The following is a 12,568-nucleotide window of genomic DNA, read 5'->3' as shown; positions in this document are numbered from 1 at the left end:
TTTTAACTTAATTTATAATATCTCTTTCTTTTTAAATTATTTGTGTGCGGGACCCACAACCGACCTTGGTCGGACATCATTTTCTATCCGCCACGTGGCCGATGCTTGTGAGTGGGTTTAGGACGTGGCACTTTGATGCAGAGAGAAATAATTAAATTTCAATTATATTTTTTAAAAAATATGAACAGCTTGTTTACGGTCAAGGAAGCTCTCGCTGTTCTTCAATGGCCGCAGGCCTCGTGGCTCGTCTGTGTTCAGTGAGCAGAATCCATGTCGCACGCCGAACTCATCGTCAATCACCATTAAATGCCTCGCGAATGACGGCCTTCCATCTGTCTCGACCTCTCTCCATCTTCGCCGCCTCCAATAATCGATTAATCGTCGGGGAAGAGGAAGGGGAAGGGGAGCGCGCGACGCCCTCTCCTCTGTTTTTCCTCTGCTTTCTCTCATGGCGTACGATCCGAGAAGAGGCTACTCCTCCTCTGCTCTCGTGGAGGGCTTCACGCTATCGCCTCCCCCCTACCCCGTCCTGCTCGTCCTGCTCATGGTGCTCCTGCTCCTCGGCCTCTCCTGGTTCTTCGACTACGAGACCTTCGTGGAGGAGGCGGAGGAGCAGATGAGTTGGCTCCTCCTGCTCCTCCCCGTCCTCCTCGTCTTCCTCATCCGCTGGGTGTCCTCCATGGAGAGCCTGGATGAGGCCTTCTACGGGGTGTTCTTCCCAGGCCACCACCGCCGGAGAGGGTACTACGACTACGGCGGCCAGTCGGATGAGGGAGGAGGCTCGCCGTGGACGATCGCCCTCGTCGTCGTCCTGCTGCTCGTCATGGTGTATTTCCAGTCTAGTTTTCAGGAGATGTGGGGCCCTTAAATTATCTGTGTATTTTTTTTTCTTCGCACTGTAAATTAATTGTATATTATTAAAAAAATCCGAAATTTTCATTTCGCTCCCATGATTTTCAATCCTTTCTCAATTAGCCCTTCACCATTAGACAAAATGCACCATTAACTATACCCGTCGGAACTATTGGGCCACACAAGACCCAACCCAAGCTGGACCATGTCGGATCATGTCGAGAATGGTATAGTCCAATTGTTGTCCTCATCGAGCTAGTTCGATAGTTAACCATCGCTGGACAAACAAATCAAAATAGAGCTCCGCTCAAGTCAAACTGATTCGGGTAAAAGTCAACCAAACTCAAGTTGAGTGAGACCAAGCTATCAGTTTAGACTGAGTCTAGGTCAAATCAAACCGAGTTCAAATCAAAGCATCCTAAAAAAAAAACCTCAAGTCAATTCAGTCCAAATGACATCTGATTGCGGTCCAATAAAGGACTAGAAGGTAACAAAAGAAAGGATGTGCCCTTTGAAAATTAAGGTCATCTTTTATCAATTGTAGCATCATCTTATAACTCTTTACTCTTTTTTACTTTTCCTTATTATTTCCTTCCCCTTTTCTCAAAGGTTTAACTTGAATGTCAGAAGGACATAGCCAAGGATCTCTGGGTTACTCAACATCCTGAAAGTCAATTTCAAGAAAGTCAATTTATTTAAAAGTACCACGCGAAGGAAGGCAGACTATTGAAGCCTAACTCAAAGGAACTTGACAAAAGATTTATTTGACAAAGATGGATCTGGCTTGCATCTAGTATGTCAAAAGTACTTGCTAGTAGTTACTTTACTTAGGCATTCTATTCTAGATTTTGGACCGGATCAATTATTAAACAAATGCAACATTAATTAGACTTGTCCAAACTATCGGGCCACACGAGATACAACACAAGCTTGCAATGTTGGATCATGTTATCGAACTATTTCAGTAGAGCAACAATAATTTTGATAGTCATCTCGGCCACTATCCAAATGATTAGCTCCTTTCTTCAACATCCAATAACAAATCACATTGGATTTATTATATATAATTTTATTCTATATAGTAAGAGGTTATCTTTTCGGTCCGAGTTTCTAACCGCGAGATCATATAATAATAATTTTATCATTACATCATGATTTGAATATGTGATCACTGAAAACTTAGTGTAGTATAATGCTGATGTTTCAACAGTTTGCTAGATATTGGGACAGAAGGATGCAATTGAATGAAACATCATTTTCAAAAATATTATATTATAGTTATACCATAAAATTAAATTCTAATTAAAGCAAATTTTAACAATGACAAGATGAAAATTTGGGCCAATCCAAATTGGGCTTATCTGGCCCACTACTAGGCCTTGAAAAGTCAAGGTGACGTAACTCAATCTTGCATGGTTGAACAAACTTGATTCGCTCAACTCAACCAAGTTCAACTGGCTCAAATAGGAGTGAATAAAATTTTTTTAAAAAAATAATCAAACCAAACTAATCAAATTTAGAAATTTGGTTGGTTTCGTTAATTTAATTTTTATTAAAAAATAGTTTAGTTTCCGATTAATTTGGTTCGATTTTAAATTTTATAATTTAGTTAAATTGAATAAATCGATTAAGAATATTTAATTTAATTATTTTTATTTAAAAATATAACTAATTAAATAAAATTTTATTTTTTAAAGTTAAAATCGAATAAGGTTTTAAAATTTCGGTTAATTAGGTTAATTTTGTCAAAAATTGAATTAATCTATTTTTTTATGGGTTTGATCGGTTCGATTTTTATAGGAAATTTGGTCGGTTCGATTGGCTCAAAATTTTTTTGATTTTTTTGGTTCAGCCGATTTGGTTTCAATCAAATAGTCAACCTTAGGCTCAAATATCGATTGACGAAGAGCATATTATTAGTGCAAAAAGTATCAGATGATCGAACCTAAGTTTTGATAATAGAAAATAGTTTTAAGTTAAGGGTTATTGTTTTTCTAACAAGTTGAACTGAGTATACAGGAAAGTCAAGTGATATTAGGTAAAAAAAACAGTTTTAGTTGAGGCTAGACAGATGGAAAATCCTAGCTACGGTTAGACAATGAAATCCTGGTCCAGGGGACTGGGCAAAGTATTGGCGAGTCAAGGATGTTGAATGAAATCCTAGGATCGAGAATGCTAGGTGAAAGACCTAGAGTCATAGGCACCAAGCAAAAGATTAGACGGGTCGGTGATCAGACATTCAGCGGAAAATCCTAATGTCTCGAACATTGTCAACTGGTACTGAGCTGCAATTCGTCTGGCTGCTCTCTGTCCGTTTTGTTACTTGGTACCAGTCGACTGGTACAGGTACCAGTTGACTGGTGTCTTATAGCTTGAGATTTACAACATTTTACAACATGAGATTTACAACACTTTACATATTTTTTTTACACTTAAATCATTCCCATAGCTTAGACTTTATGCCTCCAAGTATCTTCCATCAGCCTTGCGCCCTTAGGATGATTCCGTTTCCACGGCTCCTCATCCTTGCGCTTGCCTTCAAGTGCTACCTTCGGCTTTGTCATACTAAGTCTCCTTTTGCTAATAGGCCGCACCTCCGGGACTTCATCTGCCAAGACTATCTTCTTGGACTTTTCTTGTCAAGTTTTCATACTTTTCTTCGTACCTGCTTACTCAACATTTATGTTAGATCATAAACAATACCTAACTTAAAATTATTTAACCAAACATCAACAGTGAGCAATGTCTAGAGCAAGATTGCTCCAACAAAACTCTCCTGAGAGAAGTAGGTTGAGGACGCATTTCCCATTGAGGGTTTCTGGAAATCTGAAAATCAGAACCGGATAATCTAGAGATTGTCAAGTAGTTTATTAATCATACTTTATTGTGCTAAGTTTATTTTGCATGGTATATTTTATATTTGGGCTAATATGCCTTATAGGAAGTCAAATGCACAAAGAAAAACTTGGATGAATAGTGCCAAAGGTACCTCTGCAGTTGTTGGAACTTGGAGGCGTCTTTGGCTACCTTGGCTGGAGCAGTGCACAGAGAGGTGCGGAGGCACCTTCCAAGAAGCTCAAGGCACCATGGAGTTGGGCATAAAGGTGTCTTCGAGTGCCTTGAAGGCACCTTCGAATGGATGAACTTCATAGAAAGTGAACCTTATCAAGACTGAAGCTGTGGGGACAAACTTTCCTTGATTGAAAATATGCATTGGGTGAGATAAATAAGGATAAAAATAATTTAAATTAAAATTAAATTTAAACTAAAATTTAAATTTAAATTAAATTCAAATTAAATAAAAATACAAATTAAATTTAATTTTTTTCAAAACTATTTTAATTTTTTTTTTAAAAAAATCAAAATTATTTTAAAATTTTTTAAAAATACTTTAAAAAAATTTTTTAAAAATATTTTCAAAAATTATTTCAAAAATTATTTTAAAAATATTTTTAAAATCTTTTAAAAAATATTTTAAAAAATATTTCAAAAATCTTTTAAAAATTATTTAAAAAATCCTTTAAAAATTATTTTAAAAATCTTTTAAAAATCATTTTAAAAAAACTTTTAAAAAATTATTTCAAAAAACTTTTTAAAAATTATTTGAAAATCCTTTAAAAATTATTTCAAAAATCTTTTAAAAATTATTTTAAAAATCTTTTAAAAATTATTTTAAAAAATATTTTATTTTTTTCAAAAATATTTTAAAAATTATTTAAAAAATGTTTTTAAAAATTATCTTAAAATATTTTAAAAATTATTTTAAAAATCTTTAAAAAATAATTTTAAACAAATATATTAACTTAAAAACTTATTAAAATTTAAACTCTTAGATAAAACTTAAAAACCTAATTAAAACTTATTCTTTAATTAAAATATTAAACTAAATTTAATTTAATTTAATTAAAATTCAATGTAAACTTAACTTTAATTAATAATCTAACCTTAGTTGATAAGCTTAATTGAAAACTTAATTTAATTGACACATTAATTTAATTTAATATAATTAAAATTTTAACTTTACTCTAACTCAATTTAATTTAAATTTATTTTACTTCAAAATTTAACCTTAATCTTAATTTAATGAATTAAAATGTTTATCTTATTTTAATCTATCTTAAAACCTTGATAAAATTATAACTTATTTAACCTTGCAACCTAACTAACTTTAAACTTAGTTAATCCTAATTTAACTTAACTTTAATAAATAATTTAACTTAAGTTAAATCTAATTAAAACTACGGTAAATTAAACTTAAATTAAAACTAATACTTTCATTAATTAATTAATTAATTAACTCAATCAATTATTCTAAAATTTAAATTAATTAATCAATTCATACCTAAATTAACTACAGTGTAATATTTAATTTAAACTAAACTCAACTTAATACAATTAAAATTTAAATAATAGTTAATTAATGTTGATAATAAACAATCCAATTTAATTTCAAGTGATCTATTAATCAAAAATAAACTTAACAAATATTCTTAATTCGAACTTAAAAATTTGAACTTAACTTATCTTTAACTTAAAACATTAGTAACCAATTCTGAAATTTGATTTGATTAACTTGAATCCTAGGTTAATCTTCCACAAATATTTAATGACAAATTTAAACTATCTCAAATTAATCAAACTTGACTTGTATAGTTCTTCAAAGTTACATATTTTCTAAAATTCAGTATTCCAACACAAAGCCCCTTAAACAATTAGATAGAGTTCCTTGATAATCATAGGTGTCAATTTAAGGGGGAGGATGTATTTCGATAACTTAATTATTTTAAAATTTGCTTTGAAAAACCCTTTGTAAAAAGTCGTATACAATCGACCCGAACTCGGATATAAGACAAAACATAAATTTAAATCTTACTTGTCCTTAGTTAATCGAATCAATAGAAAACTGGTTAAAGCATATGTCCCTAAGTCCAACTTGATTAATCAAGTTGGACTTCATCAATATTGGATCCCCAAGGATTAAATTCATTACCTTGATAGACTTTATCAAGGTTATGATCCAGGGGAGCTAATAAAATGACCATTTTCATTAGATAAAATTGTGTGATGCTTGATTTACTGCTTCATTATTCATGCTTAGATCAGGATGTATAGATAAGGGCTCAGGCTTAATCGACACTTGATTAGTTAGACCAAGGATTCTCAGAAAGAAAATTAAATATTTAATTTTTTAAAAGACTTTGCCTAGAAGTGGTTGTTGTTTCAATACCCAAGAATGTCTAATGCCTCGTCATAGTCTGAAAGTCAATTATCAAAGTTGATGTTTAATTGATTAACTGTTAAATCTTAGTCTAACTCAAATATAAATCAATCCTTAAATTTTAATCTAAATTGAAAATAAAATTAACAATCTTACAAAACTTATAAGATTCCTTGATTGACAATCTAGAAAAGGGTGAGATGGATTTAGGTTTAATAAAAATTAGTTAATCTAAATCACCCAAAACTAAACCTAATCAAACTTAACCAAAATTAAACCTAATCAAACTTAACCAACACTAAACTTGATCAAACTTAACTAAAATTAAATCAAACTTAACTAAAATTAAACCTAATCAAACTTAATCAAAATCAAACATAATCAAACTTAACAAAAACTAAACCTGATCAAACTTAACTAAAATTAAATCAAACTTAACTAAAATTAAACCTAATCAAACTTAATCAAAATCAAACATAATCAAACTTAACCAAAACTAAACTTGATCAAACTTAACTAAAATTAAATCAAACTTAACTAAAATTAAACCTAATCAAACTTAATCAAAATCAAACATAATCAAACTTAACCAAAACTAAACCTAATCAAACTTAACTAAAATTAAATCAAACTTAACTAAAATTAAACCTAATCAATCTTAACCAAAATTAAACCTAATCAAACTTAACTAAAATTAAACCTAATTAAACTTAATTAAAATTTAACTAACTCTGGTAACATTAATAACTATTTCATTAGCACACATAGGAATAACATAATTGACAATCTAGATTGGGTGAGATGGAATATAAGGAGTTGAATCTAATCAATCAATTTTATAATTCATTTAAATTGGATCCAAATCAAATACTTTATGTGTAGGAACATAATGATTTGGACCAATGAATGTTGGATAGTGGACGTTTTAGATACTTGATTGGAGACAGATTGAAGTTCACCAACTTAAAACTCAAGAACCTAGGATCAGTTGCGTTTGACAATAATGAAAAACTCAAGATAATCGAAATAGGCAATATTGAACTGATCTCTGATTTTATTATTCGAAAAGTTTTATTAGTTGGTATATTTAAGTTTAACTTACTTAGTATAAGTCAACTGTGTGACTCAAGCTACTTAATAACTTTTTCAAATTCTGAGTGTGTAATTAAAAATCTTGAAAATTCTAAAATTACACTTAAGAGAATTAGGGAAAATAATATTTACACAATTGACTTACCAACCTCCTCACTCAAGTGTCTATTGACACAATAAAAGGAAACTAAACTGTGGTACAGAAGACTGGGTCACACTCATATAAGACTCATCTCAAAAATAAGTCAAAATGATTTGGTTAGAGGTATACTAAAATTAAGAAATTTAGAAAACTCAATTTGTAATGCTTGTTAACAAGGCAAACAAACTAAATCAACCCACAAATTAACTAATATAAATCAAACCAACTCAATACTTGAGCTCCTACATTTAGACCTATTTAATTTATACTGAACCAGTCACTAAGCAGAAACTAATACTGCTTTGTAATAATTGATAACTACTGAAGATTACTTGGATAAAATTTTTAAAACCCAAAGATGAAATCTTTGAAACCTTTAATAATTTTTGTAAATTAATAGAAAATAAAAAAGAGATTAAAAGAATCAGAAGTGATCAAGGACGGGGGATTGGAAAATCATATGTTTACTGAATTTTACCAAACTAATGGATATCACCATAAATTTTCATGTCACGGAACCCCTCAACAAAATGGACTAATGGAAAGAAAAAATAGGGCATTACAAGAAGCTATTAGAACCATGTAAAATGAATACAACCTAAGTAATCAATTTTGGACAAAAGAAATAAACACAACTTGTTACATTCAAAATAGAATATTAACAAATAAATTTTGCAATCAAACCCATTATGAAATATATTATAATAAAATACTCAACCTAAGCTATATAAAAGTTTTTGGATGTAAAGTATACATATTAAACACTAAGGATTATTTAGATAAATTTACATCAAAATCAACAATTAACATCTTCTTATGGTATTCCACAACCAGTAGAGCCTATAAAGTCTATAACAAAAATACCCTAAAAGTTAAAGAAACAACCAATGTAATTTTTGATGAAGATAATAACCTACCTAATTTAATTAATGAAAATAATAATCAAAATACAAGAAACATAGAAGATGATGAAGTTAATGAAATTAAACATGAATCAAGTGAATCAAAAGAACTAAGTACTAATCCTGAAATAAGACCACCTAAGGTAAGAACCAACCACTCACCTGATAAAATATTGGGTGACCTAACCCTAGGAGTTTGAACTCGATCATCCTATAGAAACTTAGTCCAATAGCCCTTATCTCCAAAATTTAACCCAAGACTCTAGAAGAAGCCCTACCTAACCTAGATTGGATAATTACAATGCAAAAAGAACTAGCTTAATTTGAAAGAAATCAAGTCTGGGAACTAGTACCTAAACCCACAAATAAATCCATAATTGAATCAAGTGGGTCTTTAGAAATAAACTAGATGATAAAGGAGAAATAATAAGAAATAAAGCTAGACTAGTAGCTACGGGGTTAAACCAAGTAGAAGGGTTAGATTATGATGAAACCTATGCACCTGTAGCCAGACTTAAATCTATTAGGATGCTGCTAACTTATGCAACACATAAGAGATTCAAATTATTTCAAATGGACATAAAGTCTGCATTCTTTAAAGGATTCATCAAAGAAGAAGTGTATGTAAATCAACCTCTAGGATTTTAAGACCTAGATCACCCAAACCATGTCTTTAGGTTAAAGAAAGTATTATGTATGTCACGCCCCAGAGGAGTTCCTGTCCGAAGAAATTTCGGCAGCACCTCCCCTGTACCGGTGACAATCTGAAGCATTTCTACAGGCATAATATACATCAGCCACAGGCGGCTGGAATATACACACAACCACGCAGTTAATAATCTCAGCCTACACGGCTGGACAAATATATCCACAACCACGCAGTTATATATATATTTCTATCAGCCCACTCGGCTGAAACCAAAAAACCAACACAGCGAAAAATACATAAAGACAAGTCCATACAGCGAAAAACACACTGCTAGCCGGCTAGGCTTACACTACATAACAACACAACACCCCGGAAACAAAACCGGAACACACAAAGCCAAATACATACATCTCATATACCAAGATAAAATAATAATAAAACGGAGGTATGTCTTTTGATGTGACGTGGGGACCAGCAGACAGGATGCTCCAAGCGACACCATAAATAACCTGGTACCTGAAAAGATAGTGTCAACGGGGGTGAGTTCAACAACTCAGCGAATACCAATGGACATGAGTAGTAAGATATATCTAACAACAACAAACATGGAATACCTAATCATATATAGGAATATGAAACCGAAGGTAATCGAGGAAGTCAGACTCACCGGAACTCCTATCCGCATAAAAGGTCGTCCAAACCGAAGTGTCAATAATCCCGTACGCAGTCAAAATACGATCCAACCAAAACGCAAGAACCAAACGCAGAAACACAATCATAAGAATATAAACATCATGCATATGCTAATATGACATGGTCACCCCCGACGCTAGTCACCATCTCACACACAAATGGTGAGACCGAGTGGGTAGGGTTGTGACACCGTACACTCTACCGACCGAGTGGACTGGACGCTGTCGGAGTACTCCCGTCCCGTGACCCCAAATCATAAATGGGAGCTCAACGCCTCATCTCCCAGACACGACGACGGGAGGAAATCTACGGCCACCACTACCGAGTCACCGACCAACGGAGCAATAGAGTCCACCGTCACGGCCACTACATTCTACACTAAATGCCGGAGCAAACAGAAGTGAGTCGATCACGGCCACTACCGAGTCATACGACCAACGGAGCTAAACGCAGAACCGCCACACACCGTACGATATACCACTAAACCACGCGAAGATACGAATGGCGATGAGCTCAACCATAGTGGAGCCGATAATCGAACAGCATGATGCATGTCACTAAGCATAGAAAAACTGATCAACATAACCATATCCATATATATAAAATGAGTACTGTAAAATTGATGGTCACATACCAAGATCTAGAGTACACAGGTCAGATAGAATATCAAAAACCTATGTCCTGAACATAATAAGTATGGAATATCCTGATCAGCATAGAAAAATCCATATATACATAATATGGGTACCACAGTATCAATAGGTCAAATCCACGGATCCAGGATATACAGGTCCTCTCTGGTATAACAACCTAGATCCTAAACATATCCCTCTTCCATAACCTATGTACCAACAATATGCACAGATCAAAGAACAAGGTCTAGGTACACGAACCATATATGACAAACAAACAGAGGTACACAAGCCAGTCATGGCATAAAAACCTAAGTATCAGATAATCTAGATACACATGACTAAAACCAAAAATCCAGAACCTAGTCCTAACCTCATTAAAACATGGTATGTCACTTACTCTAGAAACTAAGATACATAAGGTAATAAAGTACTCATGGCAATAAGATACTCATGGCAACAAATCATGTGATATAAGCACGAATACATCACAGGCGACAAACCTAACATGCTATAGATATCAAACAGTGACATACCAAAGACAAACATGTTCATTGCTTGTAGTTATAAAATACTATGCATATCCAATGACAATATCATAAAAGATAAGTTAAGAGGTACCCGCCTCAACAGAAGATCGTATCCAGAAATCCTACGTCGAGGCGCCTGTCTCGAATCAAAGTCCTGTATATCAAACGTATAATTAGCTATACCAACAAGCATCTAATAGCTAAACCAAATTCCTAATTCAATTAGGAAACTTCATTTATCTTCACTCAATCCATACATTATCTCTTAACGCCTAAATTTATTAAGCATCATGAATCATTTACCAAATCCAAAGCAGGGATAAAATCAACTCTAAAACTCACCCAATTCCAGTGCACCCTGATGTTGCCTCACTAACGGCGCATCCTCACATCAGTAATAGTGGTCGAGACCAAGCGAAGCTCCAATGGGACCGTCGGCAGCAGGATACTCTGCTGATGACTCACAACCAGAAAAAAACCTACTGCCGGAACTTTGTCTGAAGGTTCTTACTCTTGGTAATGATAACCAGGGAAGGCGAAACCATTGTCCCTTCAAATCACTACCTCAATCCACAATTAATACACCCATAAATCTCTAAATTCACATTCAATTTGCTTAAATCATCTGCATAAAATAACTTAGATAGGGCAAAGTCGTTACCCCTAATCTCCTGTTAGTGGTAGTTCTTCGGCGATGGCAGAAGGCTGGTGTTGAACCCAACAATGATGTAATCAGCATACACATTCGTGTGTGTGGTGCGCTGAGAACAGAAGGCACAACTAACAGCAGTAGTCGACGACTTGTCAGCCAAGAGGAGTTTGATGGGGTTAGCTGCTCGCAAGGACCACCGGTCCAGATGGAGACGTCAGGCAGAGATGCCCAGAGAAAGCTCCACCCTAGGGCATGCGTGGCTGCAGTGGAGTCGGAAATGCATCTGCGCAGAGAGGCAGCAGAGGAAGAAGTCGGCATCGGTAAAAGGCCCAGCGTGGAGAAGGCCGGCGCTAGGGTTCCTGTGGGATGCAGCGACGCCACCTCGGCTTGGCAGTGAAAGCTAGGGCACAGCAGCGATCGGGGCGATGAGCAGAGGAAAAACCGAGAGCACCGGCAAGGGAGGAGAAGCACATCCCTCGGCCACGGCTCCGGTACCGGAGGAAGAAGCAACCGGCGCCGAGAGAGAAAGACCTAGGGCTCGATGCGTGGCCGGCGACGGGGCTTTATCCTCGGCTCTCGTCGGCCGGCGAGGATAGATTGGCCGAGAGGAGGAGCCGGCGGTGCCCTCGCGACGGCTAGGGCAGAAGATCGAGAGAGGAATTTCGGCGTCGGCGCATGGTTTCTGCAGGGGAGAAGAGTTCGGCTCGTGTGGGATGGGGAAAAGGAAAATGAAGAAAAGAAATAAAAACAGAAAAAGAAAAAGGAATAAGGAAAAAGAAATTAAAACTTTTCCTCATTAAAACAGGATAGCCTAATCAGACTTTCCCGGGCCCCATTTTATCCCCGTAAAATTAGTCATACGAGCTTCGAAAAATTTCCAAAAAATTTCCAAAAATTCCGGAAAAATCCCTTATCATTATTCGCTAATTTTCAGTATTTTACAATGTAGACTAAAACAAGCACCTCGGTCTTGGTATGAACAACTATCAACATACCTAATATCTAAAGGGTTTAAACAATGCCATATAGACCAAACCTTATTTGTTAAAGCATTAGAAAAGGATATTTTTATAGGCCAAATCTACGTAGATGATATAATTTTTTGTTCAACTAAAATAAAATTTTTAAAAGAATTCATTAAATTAATGAAAAATAAATTTGAAATGAGCTTGGTAGGAGAACTTAATTTCTTTATAGGATTACAAA

General features: G+C 34.4%; 1 protein-coding gene and 1 long non-coding RNA gene across 2 annotated transcripts; one reads left to right on the top strand and one right to left on the bottom strand.

Annotated features, from left to right (window-relative positions):
- The first annotated feature begins 389 nt into the window (after positions 1–389).
- On the top strand, positions 390–960 carry LOC121995956. Its single transcript, XM_042549740.1, has one exon. It carries the CDS (start codon positions 449–451, stop codon positions 866–868), a length of 420 nt encoding a protein of 139 aa, XP_042405674.1. The 5' UTR covers positions 390–448; the 3' UTR covers positions 869–960.
- A 9,844-nt stretch (positions 961–10,804) lies between these two features.
- Positions 10,805–12,105, bottom strand: LOC121993764. The gene is made up of 3 exons (XR_006115406.1): positions 11,372–12,105; positions 11,053–11,270; positions 10,805–10,864 (listed from the first exon to the last, which is right to left on the bottom strand). It is a non-coding gene; the product is annotated as an uncharacterized LOC121993764 (long non-coding RNA).
- Positions 12,106–12,568: the final 463 nt, after the last annotated feature.

Source organism: Zingiber officinale, chromosome 6A, assembly GCF_018446385.1.
Source record: "Zingiber officinale cultivar Zhangliang chromosome 6A, Zo_v1.1, whole genome shotgun sequence".
Lineage (NCBI taxonomy): Eukaryota > Viridiplantae > Streptophyta > Magnoliopsida > Zingiberales > Zingiberaceae > Zingiber > Zingiber officinale.
The sequence above is the reverse complement of the archived record's forward strand: the minus strand, read 5'-3'. Positions and strand labels throughout refer to the sequence as shown.

Coding starts and splice junctions, on each gene's coding strand:
- LOC121995956 (XM_042549740.1), top strand. CDS start 449: ATGGCGTACGATCCGAGAAGAGGCTACTCCTCCTCTGCTCTCGTGGAG.